We start from the raw sequence: 17,542 nt of genomic DNA, 5'->3' as shown, positions 1-17,542 counted from the left end.
TCTATTTTAATTATGAATGTATTAGCACTATGCCGTCATTTAAAATATGAATTGATTAGCATTATGCCACCTAAATTCTTATGATGTTCATACTTGTTCCATTTAAATTGGCATTTTTTTGTATTGCTGTGGCCATGTACTTTTTTGTATTCTGCTACTATTATCCAAGAATAGTGATGTATCTTTGTGTCCACCATGGACTGCTTTTATGGGATGTTTTTGGTGATCATATAATTGTGATTTTTGGGTATTATTAAATCAAATTTATTGATTATGTACATTTTGTCCTTTATTGGTTTTTGATAGTCTTCATAGGTCCTGTGTATAAGTATATATATAATTTTTCTGGATTATTGATATCCACTCTTCTGTCTTCAGTTCTGGCTCTGTCTTTGGCTCTCCGGGTGGTCCCGTCACATATACCATGATGTCAGCCGCTTGCAACCCTGATATATTGCCAGATTGGCGGCCATGCAGCCAACCCGGCAAATTGAGGCCACTAGCTACTAGCCATGGCTGTGATTGGCCACAGGTATGGCTAGTAGCTAGGGACATCAGTTTGGCCGGGACACACCTGGACCCGAACTTGAAGTTCGGATCCGCTCATCTCTCCTTAAGACATGATGCTGTGGAGTCAATGTCCAAGTACTGAAAACAATACATTAACCCCTAGGCGCACCAGGACGTTATAGTACGTCCCCGGGGCTAGATGCTTAGCGCACGGGGACGTTCTATAACGTCCTGCTTCTGGCACCGGCTCACGAACGGAGCCGGTACCAGAAGCAGCGGCTGTCAGCTGTCTAGTACAGCTGACAGCCTGCGCTAACACCCGCGATCGGAGCCGGCGATCGCGGGTGTTAACCCCTTACACGCCGCGGTCAAACATGACCGCGGCGTGTAAGGGTTTTTGCGCTGTGGATCGGATCCCCCGTGCCGCTTACCGGGGGATCCGATCCACTTCTGGGCAGCTCCGAGGACTGGCATGTGCCCCGGAGCTGCCCGGTCTCCATGGCAGCCAGACCCCTTCCGGGTCTGGCTGTAAACTGTCTGAGCATGCGCAAGCTTGCTCAGACAGTTTACACTGCTCTACAATAAAATAGTATTGTAGAGCAGTGTATTGAACTTAAACCAGTGATCAGAGCATCACTGGTTTAAGTTCAAGTATGTAGAAGTAAAAATATGCAAAAACACTTAACACTACACATTATAATAAATAAAAAATAAATACATAAAAATATAAGCCCCTAAAATGTCACTTTCCCATAAAAACACTTAATAAAGTATAAAAAACACAAAAACACAAAAAACCCCGCATATTTGGTATTGCCGCGTCCGTAACAATCTGTATAATAAAACAGAATCATTACTGGACCCGCACGGTACACGCCGTAGAAAAAAACCGCAAAAACGTTCCGAAAAAAGATAATTTTTAATTATACCCTATCAAAAAATGCTCTAAAAAGTAATTTAAAAAATGTTATGCACTCCAAAATAAGCCCACTAAAAAGAACAACTCTTCTCGCAAAAAATAAGCCCCTAAGCAGATTTGTCAGCCGAAAAATAAAAAAGTTATGCATATGAAAAGATGGTGATGCTAAAATGAACAAGATTTTCTCCAAATTGGTTTTTATTCAGTACAATTGAATAAAATGCACAAAACCCCACATATTTGGTATCCCTGCGTCCGTAACAATCTGCATAATAAAACAGAATCGTTATTAGATCCGCAAAGTGAACCCCGTAAAAAACAAAACAAAAAAAAGCTCCAGAAAAAAGATCATTTTCAATTAATACCCTATAAAAATGCTCTAAAAAGGGATTTAAAAAATGTTATGCACTCTAAAATAAGCCCACTAAAAAGAACAATCCTTCTCACAAAAAATAAGCCCTTAAACAGATTTGTGAGGCAAAAAATAAAAAAGTTATGCATATGAAAGACGGTGATGCTAAAATTAACAACATTTTTGCCAAATTACTTTTTATGCAGTAAAAATGGGAAAAAAATAAAAAATCTATATAAATGAGGTCTTTTTGTAATCGTGGCGACCCATAGAATAAAAAAAATATACTATTTTTATGGTATGGTAAACGGGCAAAAAAAAAAAACCCATAAAAATCTTCCTGAAAAGTGATGATTTTCATTTCCTCCACCAACAAAGAGTTAATAAAATCTCACCAATTAGCCTATAGATTCCCCCAAATTACGTACCAGAAAAGTGCATCTCATGTGGCAAAAGCCCCTATAGGTCCACATTAAAAAAAAGAAAAAAATTATAGCCTGTACAATGTGACATAGAAAATCTGCTCTGGATGGCGCCTCCTTCCCTTCTATGCCCGGCCGTGCGCCCATACAGCAGGTTACCACCACATATAGAGTATCCGTGTACTCGGGAGAAATTGGGTAACAAACTTTGTGGAGCCTTTATTCATTTAATCCATTGTAAATGTTTAATTTTCCACCCAAAATGGGTGTATTGTGAAAAAATATTACAATTTGCAGACTGCACCTCCATTTTGTTTTAACCCCTATAAAACACGTAAAGCGTTAACAAACTTCTTAAAAGTGGTTTTTCATACGTTGAGGTGTGTAGTTTCCACAATGGGGTAATTTACGAGTCCCACTATTATTTAGGCCTCTCAGTGTCAATTAGAAGTTGAGCAGGTCCATCTAAATGCGGGTTTTGGTGATTTTACAAAAAATGTGAAAAATGATACCTAAATTCTGAGCCTTATAACATTCTAGTAAAATATGTGGAATCTTAAAAAACCATGCCAACATAAAGCAGAGACCCGGGAAATGTAAGTTATGAATTTATTTGGGAGCTATGACTATCTGCATCAAAAGTAGGGAATATAGAACGTTGAAAATAAAGAATTTTTCCAATTTTTTTCCAAATTTTGTTTTTTTTCATAACTAAACACTAAAGATATCATCCAAATTTTTAAACTAATTTGAAGTACAATGTGTCACGAGAAAACAATCTAAAAATCCCCTGGATATCTCATAGCGTTCCAAAGCTATAACCACTTATAGTGACACAGGTCAGATTTGAAGAATGGGGCCGCGTCCTTAAGGCCAAAATAGGCTGTGTCCCCTAGGGGTTAATGTATTAAGAAATAAACATTCTTATGTCATGGATCCAAAACCTTGCAGTGACATCAGCCATTTGGCTAAGGGTGATGCCACACATGGCTTTTTGAACACGTTTTTGGGCCGTTTTTTGAGCAGTCCGTTAAAAAACGCATGCGTTTTTGTCCGTTTTTAATTGCGCAAATTCGGAAAACCGGACAAAAACGGATGCATTTTTAAAAAACAGATGTTTTTTAACGCGTGCGTTTTTTAACGGGCTGCTCAAAAACGGCCCAAAAACGTGTTCAAAACGCCATGTGTGGCAACACCCATGGCGTTTTCAACACGTTTTTGGTCCGTTTTTAAGCAGTCCTTCCAAAAACTCATGCGTTTTTGGAAAACGCATCTGTTTTTGACCAATTTTAATTAAGATAATTGGTAAAACTGGTCAAAAACGGATGCGTTTTCAAAAAACACATGCGTTTTTCAACGCATGGGTTTTTTACGATCTGAAAACTAAAATCGGCCCAAAAACGCCACGCATGACATCACCCTAAGGGTGATTGCAGACGTGCCGTCTTGGCTGCGTTTGCAAACGCAAACGCAGACCAAGCTGCACCCGCCGGGGCGTGCCGCGGCCCGATCGCATCGGCGTTTCTATCGGGAACGAGCTGTCGGTACTTTAATGCAACAGCGGCAGCTAGTTCCCAATCGCAGGTGTTTCCATAGAAACGCTGATGCGGTCGGGCCGCGGCCCGCCCCGGTGGGTGCGGCTTGGTATCCGTTGGCCCTTGCAAACGCAGCCAAGACGGCACATCTGCCATCACCCTTAGGGCGCTTTGTCAGCGCTTGCAAACGCAAGCGAAGACAAAGTCGCGCCCACCGGGGCGGGCCTCGGCCCGATCGCATCGGCGTTTCTATGGAAACGCCTGCGATCGGGAACGAGCCGCCGGTGTTTTGCGTTAAATTAACGCGAAACACCGGCGGCTCGTTCCCGATCACAGGCGTTTCCATAGAAAGGCCCGCCCCGGTGGACGCGACTTTGTCTGCGTTTGCGTTTGCAAGCGCAGACAAAGCGCCCTGTGTGGCGCCGGCCTTAGGGTGAAGACACACATGGCGTTTTTGGGCCGTTTTTACTAAGTGCGTTTTCAGATCGTTAAAAACGCATGCGTTAAAAAAGCATCCGTTTTTTAAAAACGCATCTGTTTTTTAAAAACGCATGCGTTTTTGTCCGTTTTTCATTGCGCAATTTTGGAAAAACGGACAAAAACGCATGCGCCCTGTGTGGCGCCGGCCCCGGTGGGCGCGACTTTGTCTGCATTTGCAAGCGCAGACAAAGCGCCCTGTGTGGCGCCGGCCTTAAGGTGAAGACACACATGGCGTTTTTGGGCCGTTTTTGGGCCGTTTTTACTAAGTGCGTTTTCAGATCGTTAAAAACGCATGCGTTAAAAAACGCATCCGTTTTTTTTTAAACGCATGCGTTTTTGTCCGTTTTTCATTGCGCAATTTTTGGAAAGCGGACAAAAACGCATGCGCCCTGTGTGGCGCCGGCCCCGGCGGGCGCGACTTTGTCTGCGTTTGCGTTTGCAAACGCAGACAAAGCGCCCTGTGTGGCGCCGGCCTTAGGGTGAAGACACACATGGCGTTTTTGGGCCGTTTTTGGGCCGTTTTTACTAAGTGCGTTTTCAGATCGTTAAAAACGCATGCGTTAAAAAACGCATCCGTTTTTTAAAACGCATGCGTTTTTTGAAAACGCATGCGTTTTTGTCCTTTTTTCATTGCGCAATTTCGGAAAACGGACAGAAACGCATGCGCCCTGTGTGGCGCCGGCCCCGGTGGGCGCGACTTTGTCTGCGTTTGCGTTTGCAAGCGCAGACAAAGCGCCCTGTGTGGCGCCGGCCTTAGGGTGAAGACACACATGGCGTTTTTGGGCCGTTTTTACTAAGTGCGTTTTCAGATCGTTAAAAACGCATGCGTTAAAAAACGCATCCGGTTTTTTAAAAACGCATGCGTTTTTGTCCGTTTTTCATTGCGCAATTTCGGAAAAACTGACAAAAACGCATGCGGTTTCAAAAAACGCATGCGTTTTTTTAACGATCTGAAAACGCACTTAGTAAAAACGGCCCAAAAACGCCATGTGTGTCTTCACCCTTAGACTTTATTCACACATTGTAATTGTGAGCCAAAACCTGGTGTGGAGTCTAGAAATCTTTGCCCCTGTTCTGTGTATGTAATCCACTCCTGGTTTTAGTACAAATTCACTAATGTGTGAATCATGCCCAGAAGTAGGGGATGCTTTACAGAAAGGAAGTATGGCTCCATAGGGGGTATGATTCCAATGAGGTGGGGACGATCTTTTGCTCCAGTGGTTATTTTGCGGTAAAGCTAAATACCCACAGGGGGCTTAATGAAGTGTCTGATACAGAAGAATGTACTAATGGGTGCAACCACATGAACACAATGCTCTCCCATGGTCAATCATCAGGAACCTAACAGATCCACTTCTAGGGAGCACAGGTAGGCACTAAATTGCATAAAAAACTAGCAGACATGTTTTGGTTTTAGTGGAGAATGTGTGTGCCGTGTATGATCTGCTCAGAATTCAGACACATTTTATTTTCTATGTCATCATTTTACCATAAGTGAGAATTCGGCTGTGGCCATACCATCTGTGTTATATCTAATGTGGCAGGTGGCAAAATATTTTTTTTATTTGGAAAAATGTCATAAAATTAGGAGTGCCTTATTTCATGTTTTTCCTCCAGAGGACATAAGGGAGCGTCCACACATTCAGTTTTCCAGGTGCAGTTTTTGAAACCAAAAGCAGGTGGGATGATAATGGGTGAGACAAATAATTGAAAGGTGCTGCTCCTCCTACTTTTACTTCATTCATGGTTTGGGCATCAAAAACTGCATCTGAAAAACTGAATGTGTGGTCATACCATGAGAGCGCATTCACATGATACATTGCGTCGCGTTTTTTGATGCGTTTTTGGCGCTTTCCAAAGGCTTCAGCCTTGATCACATGTTGAAGTAACATTGCATCGCAAATACAATGGAAATGCAATGTTACTTCAACATGTGAAAGGGATTGCGTGCACTTTTGTGACCACTTCCTGGTCATCTGGTAGGCATTTCTGCTCTGATTTGAAAATGTAGTGATCAGTTGTTAGTGGTCTGGAGGTGTACCAGATGCCCAAATCCACCTGAGACTGGTGCCCCACGTACCGCTTTGTCTGCGTTTGAAAACGCAGACAAAGCCGCACCCACCAGGGCGGGCCACAGCCCGATCGCATCAGCGTTTCTATGGAAACACCTGCGATCAGGAATGAGCCGCCGGTGTTTTGTGTTAATTTAATGCAAAACACCGGCGGCTTGTTCCCGATCGCATAGAAACGCCAAATGCGATCGGGCCGCGGCCCGCCCAGGTGTGGCATCGGTCTTAGGGTGAAGACACACATGGCGTTTTTAGGCCGTTTTTAGTTAGTGCGTTTTCACATCGTTAAAAACGCATGCGTTTTTGTCAGGTTTGGCCAATTATCTTAATTCAAACTGGTCAAAAACGCATGCGTTTTTAACGATGTGAAAACGCACTAACTAAAAACGGCCCAAAAACGCCATGTGTGTCTTCACCCTAACGCAGACAAAGCCGCTCCCCCCTGGGCGGCCTGCAGCCCGATCACATCGGCGTTTCTATGGAAACGTCTGCGATCGGGAACGAGCCGCCGGTGTTTTGCGTTAATTTAACGCGAAACACCGGCGGCTCGTTCCCGATCGCAGGCGTTTCCATAGAAACGCCGATGCGATCGGGCCGAGGCCCGCCCCGGTGGGCGCGACTTTGTCTGCGTTTGCAAGCGCAGACAAAGCGCCCTGTGTGGCGCCGGCCTTAGGGTGCGGTCACAAGGGACATTTTTGGCTGCGTTTGCAAACACAGACCAAACCGCACCCACCGGGGCGGGCCGCGGCCGGATCGCATCAGCGTTTCTATGGAAACGCCTGCTATTGGGACCGAGCTGCCGGAGCTTTGCATTAATGGTGCGCTTTGGTCTGCGTTTGAATTCACAAACGCAGCCAAAACATCCTGTCTGACAGTGTCCTCGGGGTGCGTCCACATATTCAGTTTTTCAGATGCAGTTTTTCATGCCCAAACCAGGAGTGGAGTAAAAATAGGACGGGTAGTACTTCTTAATAATATGTCCTCGCCTCACGGATGCTTTTTTGTGGTTACGCGGTGTTAACAAAGTGTTAACAAATATGTGTTAACATTGTGTTAATGCATGCATTATGTAACCGTAATGTTAACACCAATGTAATTTGCATGAAATGCAAACAAAAGGCAATGTGTGACCGCAGCTTTAGGGTGCGGTCACACGTCGCGTTTAACGCATGCGTTTAAAAACGCATTGCAATAGCTGGAGAGTGATTTGCCTAATTAAACAGCTGCTAACACCTGTGTTTACAAAACGCAACCGTTAACGCATTGTTAACGCATGCGTTAACATCGCGGTTAACGCATGCGGTTGTTAACGCATGCGTTAACATCGCGGTTAACGCATGCGTTTTGTAAACACAAGTGTTAAGAGGTGTTTAATTAGGCAAATCACTCTTCAGCTATTCCAATGCGTTTTTAAACGCATGCGTTAAGCGCGACGTGTGACCGCACTAAGGGTGGTGGCACATGTGGTGTTTTGAACCCGTTTTTAAGCAGTTAAATTTAAGAAAATTGGAAAACGGACAAAAATGGTCAAAAAAACCGATGCGTTTTCAAAAAATGACCACTGCTTAAAAACGGCCCAAAAACGGGTTCAAAACTCCACTTGTGCCACCACCCTTAGGGCGCGTTCGTGTTACATCTTGTTTTTTGATTCCAAAGGCTTCAGCCCGGATAACATGCTGAGGTAACATTGCGTTTCCATTGTTTTTGGTAAAACACAGGGTGCGTTCACACGTTGAGTTTTGGCCTGTGTTTTCATTGCGTTTGAAACTCATTACAACAGCTGAGGAGAGGTGATTTTCCTAATTACATTACTGTTAACATTTCCATTTACAAAATGCATTGTAAACATGTTAACGCAACACATGTGTTAACATAGCGTTAACAAACGTAAACGGTAATGTAATTAGACAAATCACCTCCCATCAACTGTTGTAATGTGTTTCAAATGCTACCAAAACGCAACTTGTGAACGCGCCCACAATGTTACTTAAACGTGTTCATGGCTGAAGCCTTTGCAATGCGTCAAAAACGCATCAAAAAAGTGACGCAACACATTGGGGGACATTTACTATGGTGTTTTGTGGCGCTTTCACCGCATCTTCTGCTCTCGTACCTATTTATTAGCTGTCGGGGACAGAAAAAATGACTTTTTCCGCCTCCTCCGACTCTTCTCCGAAAAGGGGCGTGGCTTTGGCAGGATGGAAACTCATACACAATTAATATGTGTCACAGCCATTTTTGGACGCTGTAAACTGGTGTAAAGTAGACCAAAAGAAATTTGGTCTAGCAGGGACACAATACAGTGCTATTGCACTGTTGCCTGTTTCCGTTTACAAAACGCATCAAAAACGCGATGTTAACGCATACGTCAACAGCGTGTTAACACATTCGTTAACATTGTGTTTACAAACATAAACAGTAATGTAATTAGGCAAATCACCTCTCATCAGCTGTTGTATATGCGTTTCAAACGCAATGAAAACGCTACTAAAACGCAACGTGTGAACGCGCCCTCAGGGTGCTTCCACATTTTCAGTTTTTCAGATGCAGTTTTTCATGCCCAAACCAGGAGTGGCGAGATAATAGGGGAGGAGTAGCACTTTTTAATGATAACAACAATGTAATTAGGCAAATCTCCTCTCCTCAGCTGCTGCCTTGCATTTCAAAATGCAATATAAACGCCACGTGTGCGCGCGTTCACTTGTTGCGTTTTGGCCTGCATTTTCATTGCATTTGAAACGCATTACAACATTACAACAGCTGAGGAAACGTGATTTGGCTTATTACAATGCTGTTTACATTTGTAAACATAAATGTTAACACTAATGTTATTGGGCAAATCACCTCGCCTCAGCTGTTGTAATGCGTTCCAAGCGCAAATTAAAATGCAAGCCAAAACGCAATGTGTAAGTTTGCGTTCACACATGCCGTAAACGTATGAGTTTTCCAAGGCATCACCACAGCCGAGACAAGGAGATTTGCCTGATTATGCTGCGTTTACCAAACACATGCATTAGCACCAATGCATGTATATGTCAACTGTGTTAACATTGCAGTAACACATGCATTTTGTAAACGAAAAGTTGACAGCAATATAATCAGGCAAATCTCTTCTTAGCTGTTGTGATGGATTTCCAAACACATGCGTTAACGCCACAGGGCAGTTCTACATTACTCTGTGATCAGTCCGTGGCACGGCCTTGACTAGCCCCCCATAGAGTGGTCAGTCCGTGGCATAGCCGTGGCTAGTCCCCAGCCGAGGGATCAGTCCGTGGCATGGCCGTGGCTAGTCCCCAGCCGAGGGATCAGGCCGTGGCACGACACTCCTCACTGACTGATCACAGAGTAATAGACTTTCACAATATGGGATTTTGCTGCAGTCGCATGAAGGAGACTGTTACACATCCACAGCCCAACTGATGACAACAGTAGGTAGGTAATAACTGCCTTGCTACTGTGAGACAAATCAATATTAAGTGACAAATTATCATGATATTAACTATGGGTCATCCATACAGTTTAGATGATACATGGCCGACTAATAAATCCCCTTCTGTGGAAAAGTACAGAAGTCAGTTAGGAGCAGGCAGGGTCAGAGGTGACTAAGGCTTCATAAACAAACCGTGCAGAACAGGCCGAAGCCTGCAATTCAAAGCAAATGCTGAGAGAATGTGCTAAAAGGTATTGGGGAGGCGAAGAAAATGGCCTAATGTGCATGAAGTCTAAAATTACCTGGGTGGAAAAGTTGTTTTCGTGTTTTATGTTTTTCTTTCTAAATTTGGCACATTTTAGCGATACCTTGAGTGAGCTATCTTGCAGGTTAAACTAGACAGTTCTGCTTGCTGAACAGCCGTTCCCAAACTGTATTAACTATTACAGCGCTGCACAGCTATTGGGGGACAGAGGAAATGTCCTTGCGTTATATATTTCCATATAATGCAGGCTCTCCCTTCCACTGCTCTGTGTGCAACCCGTAGGATCGGGCCACCATATGGCGCGTTTACAGGGGCTACACACATTTGTGTGCAGGAGATCTTATAGGGAGGTAGATTTATCATCCAGCACCAGACACCTTGATAGAAATGGATCATTATAGGGGCTTATGCACATGGCTAAGGAATGGGGGTATGTACTATTTTCATATATGCAGAAGGCCATATATTCCACAACCCCATTCATGAGTTGGTGGGCAAAGTGAATAGTAATATCATGTAAGATTTTGTAATTGGCTTTTCTGCTACCCTGACCATGAATAATGACTTGAGCTAACAGCATCACTGGTATACGCCATTTAACATTTGCCCAGAGGTTTCCTGTTTCTTGACAGCATTTGAAAGTGGAAGAGTTGTCCACTGTGACCAATAGTGTAACTTGTTGTAACCTATACTACTCATAGAAAGCTTCTATTTGATTGGTCAGCATTTGTCATCAATGAGGCTCGCTGTCACCAGAGCTAATGAAATGATTAATATACCTTGTAATGCGATATTTTTCTTCCTTTCTATAGGTTGACATGTCATCTCATCAAAGCCATCCCTCACATATTGTGCAGGTTCTGATTAATTCAATGTCAGGAGCCATGGGTGAGTGATTGAAAGCAGGAGGAGAGCGCACATAAGTGATAAACTAATCTGTAGACAGTCACTGCCATATAGCAACTTCCCAAGTTAGTTGTCACTATTACCTTCATTCGTGGGGTGGTTGGCTGCCAGTATTTTACCACCTAGGTGCTAACACTGATCACGGGCGTTATCGGCGGGTGTTTGTTGCAATATGCAGCACTCCTTGTATAGAGAGGGCTGAACCCATGAGTCCTCTGCATACACTCGCAGCCGACACGTGATACTAATATGTCACATGCTGGTAAGGGGTTATTATTTCCTGAATTTGTTTTCTCATTTTGTCTCTCATAATTGAGGTCTACCCATGATGTCAATTACAGGCCTCTCTCTTTTTAAGTGGGAGAACTTCCACAATTAGTAACTGACTAAATACTTTTTTCCCCCACTGTATATACCCACTTTGTATGCAGAGGTCTAACATGATGCTCCATTGAAAATGATGTAGCGGACCCCCAAATATAAAGTATTAAGAATCCTGTCTGTGAGAATTTATTGGTAGTCTAGAAATCTGTACCAAAATCAATGAAACTGTATTACTGACATGTACCACCAGGTGTCTCTAAAGCTAGTACATTGAGCTTAAAATAAACTGTACCATCGTGATCAGGCAAAAGAAATGACACAACGGACATAGATCAATAACATGACATAAATCTCATTTTATTTATAAAATTCTAAAAAGAATTACTCCATTTTGCAGTAGAAATAATTTACTTTACAAGTTTACTCGTGGTTCTTAGTCTTAGTATGGTGCTGCCATGAAAATACATATAATAAATGTGCCATTGCCAAGCGTTCTGTCATATAAGATGATTGCGTTTTGGGTAGTTTCTCACTTTTTATAGATTTGCATTATTTTTGTGGATCAGCAATTTTTGCAACAAGTTACTCCATCCTCCATTCTTGTGCTCCTTATCTTTTACTTGGAAATATCTGTTGATTTCCATCTTGCTATGAAAACAAGCAGCAACTCGCTGTGCTGCCATATTACATTAAGGCAACATAAAAAATAAAGGATTACCGTACTTAAAAGCACAAGGTTGAAGGATCAGTGACTTCTGTAACCAAGTCTACACACCAGCTCAGAGAGGACTGCAAATTGTAGATAGAAAAACATAGAGGAAAAGAAGTCTATAACTGGCATAATGACCAGAAACTGTCTTGCTCCTGATGTACACACAATTTACTACTGATCTGATCTTGTGTATTTACCATTCTTGCTATTTCCCTTTAGGTGGTGTGGCATGTGTGGTCAGTGGACAGCCCTTTGACACAGCCAAGGTTAAGATGCAGACCTTCCCAACTATGTACCGCAGTTTTATGGACTGTGCACTTCGAACATACCAGACTGAGGGATTGCGTGGCTTGTATCTTGGCACTGTTCCAGCGCTGGTGGCAAATGTCTCCGAAAATGCAGTTCTGTTTGCTTGTTATGGATTCTGTCAGAATCTTGTGTGTCGTGCTCTGGGGATGCAAGATCCATCACAGCTAAGGTGTGTGCTCCATCACCTTTTATTTAATACAGTTCCTTAATGATTATCCCTATTAATTTATATTCTCATGATTGTGATTATGAGCCATATACTTTAGTTCAATAGTTATTAAATAGCCTTTTTTCTCCACTATATTATCTCGTATCAGAGGCATGATGTGCAGCTTGAAGCTCAATATCTTGACTCTCAATACAATATCTATAACTGGACCCTAACCTCCAAGGAGCTTTTACAATACTATGACCTTGTTATATTCTGGAAAGGTATTTAAGCCCCCTGAGGCTCCAGGGCACAGTAGCAAAAGCTGCCTCTGCACCTCTACCATGACTAGCATGTGTCTATGGTCGGGAAGTAAGAGTCCTCCTTACGGAGACTGCCAATTAAGGCCACCATGTAGGCGTGTGGAGTCTTGTAGCCATGGATGCTCCACTAAGGAGATTCTGGGAAAATCTACAACGTTTTCCAGGATGGGATAAGGAAAAGTTCATTCTGGAATAGATATACTAATTTGGTTTTAATCCAGCATCATGTGATAAGGCCTCTTGTAGGTTATGCTTGATGTCAAGGGAGCTGCCTTAGGCCCCTTCCACACTAGCGAGTGTGATGCGATGAACTCGCATCACACTCGCAACGCAAGCTGCCGGGAACGCACGGCCCGAACGCTGCACCGCGGGAGTGAACTCAGCATGTCAGTTCACTCCCGCGGTGCAGCGTTCGGGCCGTGCGTTCCCGGCAGCTTGCGTTGCGAGTGTGATGCGAGTTCATCGCATCACACTCGCTAGTGTGGAAGGGGCCTAAGAAGGTAGCTAAAAGAGGCGTGGTTTTCCTTATCCCATTCTGGAAAACTTTGCATATTTTCCCTAGCATATGTCTATGATGCCTGAGTAACTAACTGAAAGCTGAAAGGAAGAAGGAGCAGAAGGTCATGAATCAACCTTGGGAAAATGACATTTAAGTAATATGATTATATTACGGTAAAAATGTTTAAAGGGGTTTACCAGGGATTCTGAAATCCCCCATTTACTGTGGCAAGAGTAGTTTAAAAAAAGAAAGAAGAAAAGAGAATAAAGCTTTGGCTCATAGTTTGTCTGTTCATTAACACTCGAGACCTACTGCAGTCAATCAATGGCCTCAACAGACTTTGGTGTCGTCACTTGTCCGATATCACCAATACCCACTGAAGCCACTGATTGGCAGTAATTGGTTCCGCAACTGCCAGCTCCTGTTAAGGGTGTCAGGAAAGGGGCAGCTGTCGCAGGGTGAGCACATCCATGGGGTTTTAGATAATACCTGGAACAGCTCTTTTAAAGGACATCTACCATCAGATTTACTGATAGTATACTGCCCTAACTTGCCTCCTCGTTATGGTCTATAGGGGATCCCACTGTTTTTGACTAGATTTGAAATAGCTGGATTCTGGTAAAAATGACTTTATAAAAAAATGCGCCTGATGCACTCCAACCGGTTTCACTAAAATTCTCAATATTCCCCCCCGTCCAGTCCGCTCATCCACAGACAGCAGGTGACGTTACACGGGTGTTGGCAAGTCTCTTGATCATACTTTCCTTGTGCAGCTGCACTGGTCTCCAGCCGGCTGCGCTAGGAAATTATGAACGCGCATGTGTGAGACTTGCACATAGTCTGGGGATGGATGAATCTGATAGTAGATGTCCTTTAAGAGAAAAATACAAGATGAGAACCTGAGTGAAGTTGGCCCCCCCACCTTGTTCAAATCAAACAAAATTGGTGTCAAACGTTTGTGCTACGTTTGTGCAGCAAAAATTTTCGTTTGTGCCGCTATCGTTTTTATGATTTTAATGAAAGTTTCCAGAGGTCATCAGAGTTCAACCAGCCCCCCTCCCCCCCCCAATATCGCCCAAACCAAACAAAGCTGGTGCCAATCAATTTTTGCTACGTTTGTGCTGGTTTGTGCTGCTCAAATTTTTGTTCGTGCTGCTTTTGTTTTGAATATGTGAACAAAAAATTAAAGGTCAAAAGTTCAAGCAGCCCCCCCACATAAACCGAATCAAACAAAACTGGTGTCAAACGTTAGTGCTACGTTTGTGCAGCAAAAATTTTTGTTTGTGCCGCTATCATTTTTAATAAATTCATACTTTTTTCCAGAGGTCATCAGAGTTCATTTCTTCCAAAGTACAATGTGTTTGCTAGCTCCCCCTGGTGATCAAACAAGGGAAGTGTCACTAGGTTTGTTTTGTACCAGTTCATTCTAAACACCTTTAACCTATGCAAACACCTGAACATACCTTAAAAATGATAGCGGCACAAACGAAAATGTTTGCTGCACAAACCAGCACAAACGTAGCACTAACGCTTGATACCAGTTTTGTTTGATTCGGTTAATGTGGGGGGGCTAGATGAACTTTTGACCTTTTTAATTTTTTGTTCATTTATACAAAACAAAAGCAGCACAAATGTAGCAGAATTGTTCGGCACCAGTTTGGTTTGGTTTGGGCAATGAAGAGGGGCTGGTTGACCTCTGATGACCTCTGGAAACTTTCATGAATATCTTAAAAACAATAGCGGCACAAACGAAAATTTCTGCTGCACAAACGTTTGACACCAATTTTTTTTGATTTGGACAAGGTGGGGGGGGGGGGGCAACTTCACTCAAGTAAGATGAGATGCTGATCTGCACATGATGGCTAATACACCTGAAATGATAAACTTGATTCTTTAACTACCAAAGATGGGGAAGATAAGATAAGAAGATAATGTACAATCTTTATGAATCAACTTATTGAATAATTGTAGCACAATACCAGTCTTTATCAGAAGACCTCTCGACTTAACATATTCTATTACCATTGTGCGTACAGCAGAAACCTGAAAGAGCAGCAGCTGTCACTTCGGACACCAGATGTTATCATTTGTCAGATACTGCCCATGTTTCTCAGACTATCCTGCTGTTCTGAATGGAAACTGCAGAAATCCATGGAAAACCATGACATTTTTAAGGGTGGGGTCCTTTTAGCTGTGGATATTTCTGCAACAAATTAAGTGAACAACCCTTCATTATAACATAATTTCATTATCACCATGTGAACATATTCCTTGAAGATGGTTTTGTTTTAATATACTAAGATTGATTTACTGAAATCAGAATTTTGGATACTTGCCTATAATAGATGGAGCATGAACCAATATCAATCTATGCTATACTGCTGTCCTCTTCTAATATTGTGTGTCCTCTCCTCTAGAGACTACCACAAGGCTACTGCAGGCTCTTTGGCTTCGGTCTTCTCCTCACTAGTCCTCTGTCCAACAGAACTGGTAAAGTGCCGAATGCAAACTCAACATGAGATGCGGATTTCTGGATATAAGGGCATACCACATAAGAGGTCGGCACGCAAGTGATTTCTTTCTGTCTCATGATTGCTGTAAACCTCTGTTTTACTGTATTCTACTTCTTGAGTTTTTAGCACACCATGGTCCATTGTCTGTGATATTCTGAAAACAGAAGGTGTCTGTGGATTTTTCCGTGGACTCAGCAGCACATGGTTGCGGGAAATTCCAGGCTACTTCTTCTTTTTTGGTGGCTATGAGTTGAGCAGCAGTATTCTGAATCGTAGTTCCAGAGATCAACCAGGTAATAGGAAGACAATCCTATGTGTTTGGGTCCTTATGGACTTTTGTATAAGACATGGTTTTGTGCACTTACAGGTGCGCTGGTGGTTACAGTAAGTGGTGGTGTGGGTGGAGCCTGTTTTTGGCTCTCGGTTTATCCAGTGGACTCTGTGAAGTCAAGGATTCAGGTTTTGTCTGTCACATCTTCTACAGGAGGTTTCTTCATCTCCCTGCTGCATATATTGAAGACAGAAGGTAAGCAACCATATTTTGGGTTTAAAACCATATTCAGACCCAACTTGTTTTATACCCCGCCCCCCCCTTTTTTAATCTGTTCTTTGCTCTGCCTAAAGAAATCATGCAACTTAAAATCTTGATTGTGGTGAGAGTAATGAATGCAACTATCAACCTATTTTGGACATTACACACATCTATAGGACAGTGTTTTTTTTTTTTTAAAGAATACATGTGGCCTTCATGGTGTTGCCTCATATGCTCAAGGGATCATAGGAATGTCAGGAAATGAAACCTTTTTCCCCATTTGTCCTCCTTTTAGTTTTGGATCCCTTCCATAAAAATTATGTGACTTTATACAGCAGTTGGTGATTCAATCTAGCATACAGTGTCTGGTTACTACTTGGTGCATACTGTGCTCAGTCTCTGATGACATAGGTTCCCTGGTTGGGAACTTATGGACCTCTCATTTGTGACTAATTTGAGGTATGACATTGTGTACTAGCCCCCATACACCACAATGGCCTCACGGCGCCATACGGGAGTGGTACGATGCAGCACACGTTCCATGCCTGGGGGAAAGTTAGGACATGTCCTATTCTTCTCTGTAGTATTGCGCCGGGCGCCATATATTACTATGGAGAGGGGCGGAGATGAGCAGCGTTCACCACCACCACCTCCTCCCCCCGAGGTATGACTTTACGGCGGGCATACATTGTGTGAATATAGCCTAACTGTCTACTATTTATGTCTACAGGTATCCTTAATCTGTACAGTGGCCTGATGCCCACCGTAATCAGGGCATTCCCCTCCAATGCTGCCCTATTCTTGGCCTATGAAATGACGAAGAGGAGTCTTACGAAATGGTCCTATTCTCATGACTGAGCGAATGGACCTATGTCAGCGGCTGTTATAAAAAAAATTATGTGCTTAAATATAATTTCTGTTCACTGTTGTTTTATCCCCTCCATATGTACATATGTATGTTTATATATTCTATTATAATAAACTAAAATGCAGATGATCATGTGTGTGCCCTTCATGACTACAAATTGCTTATTGAGTTATTATAGGATGCTGTAGTGAAATCTGTATTGTCCTCCTAATATTTTGTGGTATACTGTACACACAGGATTGTATTATTATCCATTAGTAATAATTGAATGCTCTCAATCACTGTCCCTAGACTGTTAAATGATATTATCACAGACGATCATAGGGGGGCTCCCGGGGTGCCTTTAAAAGGGCCCCCACCAATTTGGGGCGATCGCCCGAATCGCCAACAATGTATTTGGCGCTGGGCGCCGCGGGTCGAATACCG

General features: G+C 42.9%; 1 protein-coding gene across 3 annotated transcripts; it reads left to right on the top strand.

Annotated features, from left to right (window-relative positions):
• Positions 1–5,358: 5,358 nt before the first annotated feature.
• Positions 5,359–17,245, top strand: LOC140076785 (mitochondrial ornithine transporter 1-like). 3 transcript variants are annotated; one of them, XM_072123489.1, is made up of 7 exons: positions 5,359–5,587; positions 10,795–10,870; positions 12,144–12,402; positions 15,621–15,761; positions 15,843–16,009; positions 16,084–16,242; positions 16,979–17,245. In XM_072123489.1, exons 2-7 carry the CDS (start codon positions 10,801–10,803, stop codon positions 17,104–17,106), a joined length of 924 nt encoding a protein of 307 aa, XP_071979590.1. In that variant the 5' UTR covers positions 5,359–5,587; positions 10,795–10,800; the 3' UTR covers positions 17,107–17,245. The 3 variants fall into 3 exon arrangements, with proteins under 3 accessions (XP_071979590.1, XP_071979591.1, XP_071979592.1); XM_072123490.1 differs by lacking the exon at positions 5,359–5,587 and adding an exon at positions 9,547–9,719; XM_072123491.1 differs by lacking the exon at positions 5,359–5,587 and adding an exon at positions 9,786–9,968.
• Positions 17,246–17,542: the final 297 nt, after the last annotated feature.

Source organism: Engystomops pustulosus, chromosome 9, assembly GCF_040894005.1.
Source record: "Engystomops pustulosus chromosome 9, aEngPut4.maternal, whole genome shotgun sequence".
In the NCBI taxonomy this organism is placed as follows: Eukaryota; Metazoa; Chordata; class Amphibia; order Anura; family Leptodactylidae; genus Engystomops; species Engystomops pustulosus.
Note: the sequence above shows the minus strand (reverse complement) of the source record. Positions and strands in the feature narration are given on the sequence as shown.

Bases quoted from the DNA above. Each gene is read 5' to 3' on its own strand.
- LOC140076785 (XM_072123489.1), top strand. From the start codon at position 10,801: ATGTCATCTCATCAAAGCCATCCCTCACATATTGTGCAGGTTCTGATT. The intron at 10,871-12,143 runs GTGAGTGATTGA...ATTTCCCTTTAG, and splicing joins TTCAATGTCAGGAGCCATGG to GTGGTGTGGCATGTGTGGTC. The intron at 16,243-16,978 runs GTAAGCAACCAT...TTATGTCTACAG, and splicing joins GCATATATTGAAGACAGAAG to GTATCCTTAATCTGTACAGT.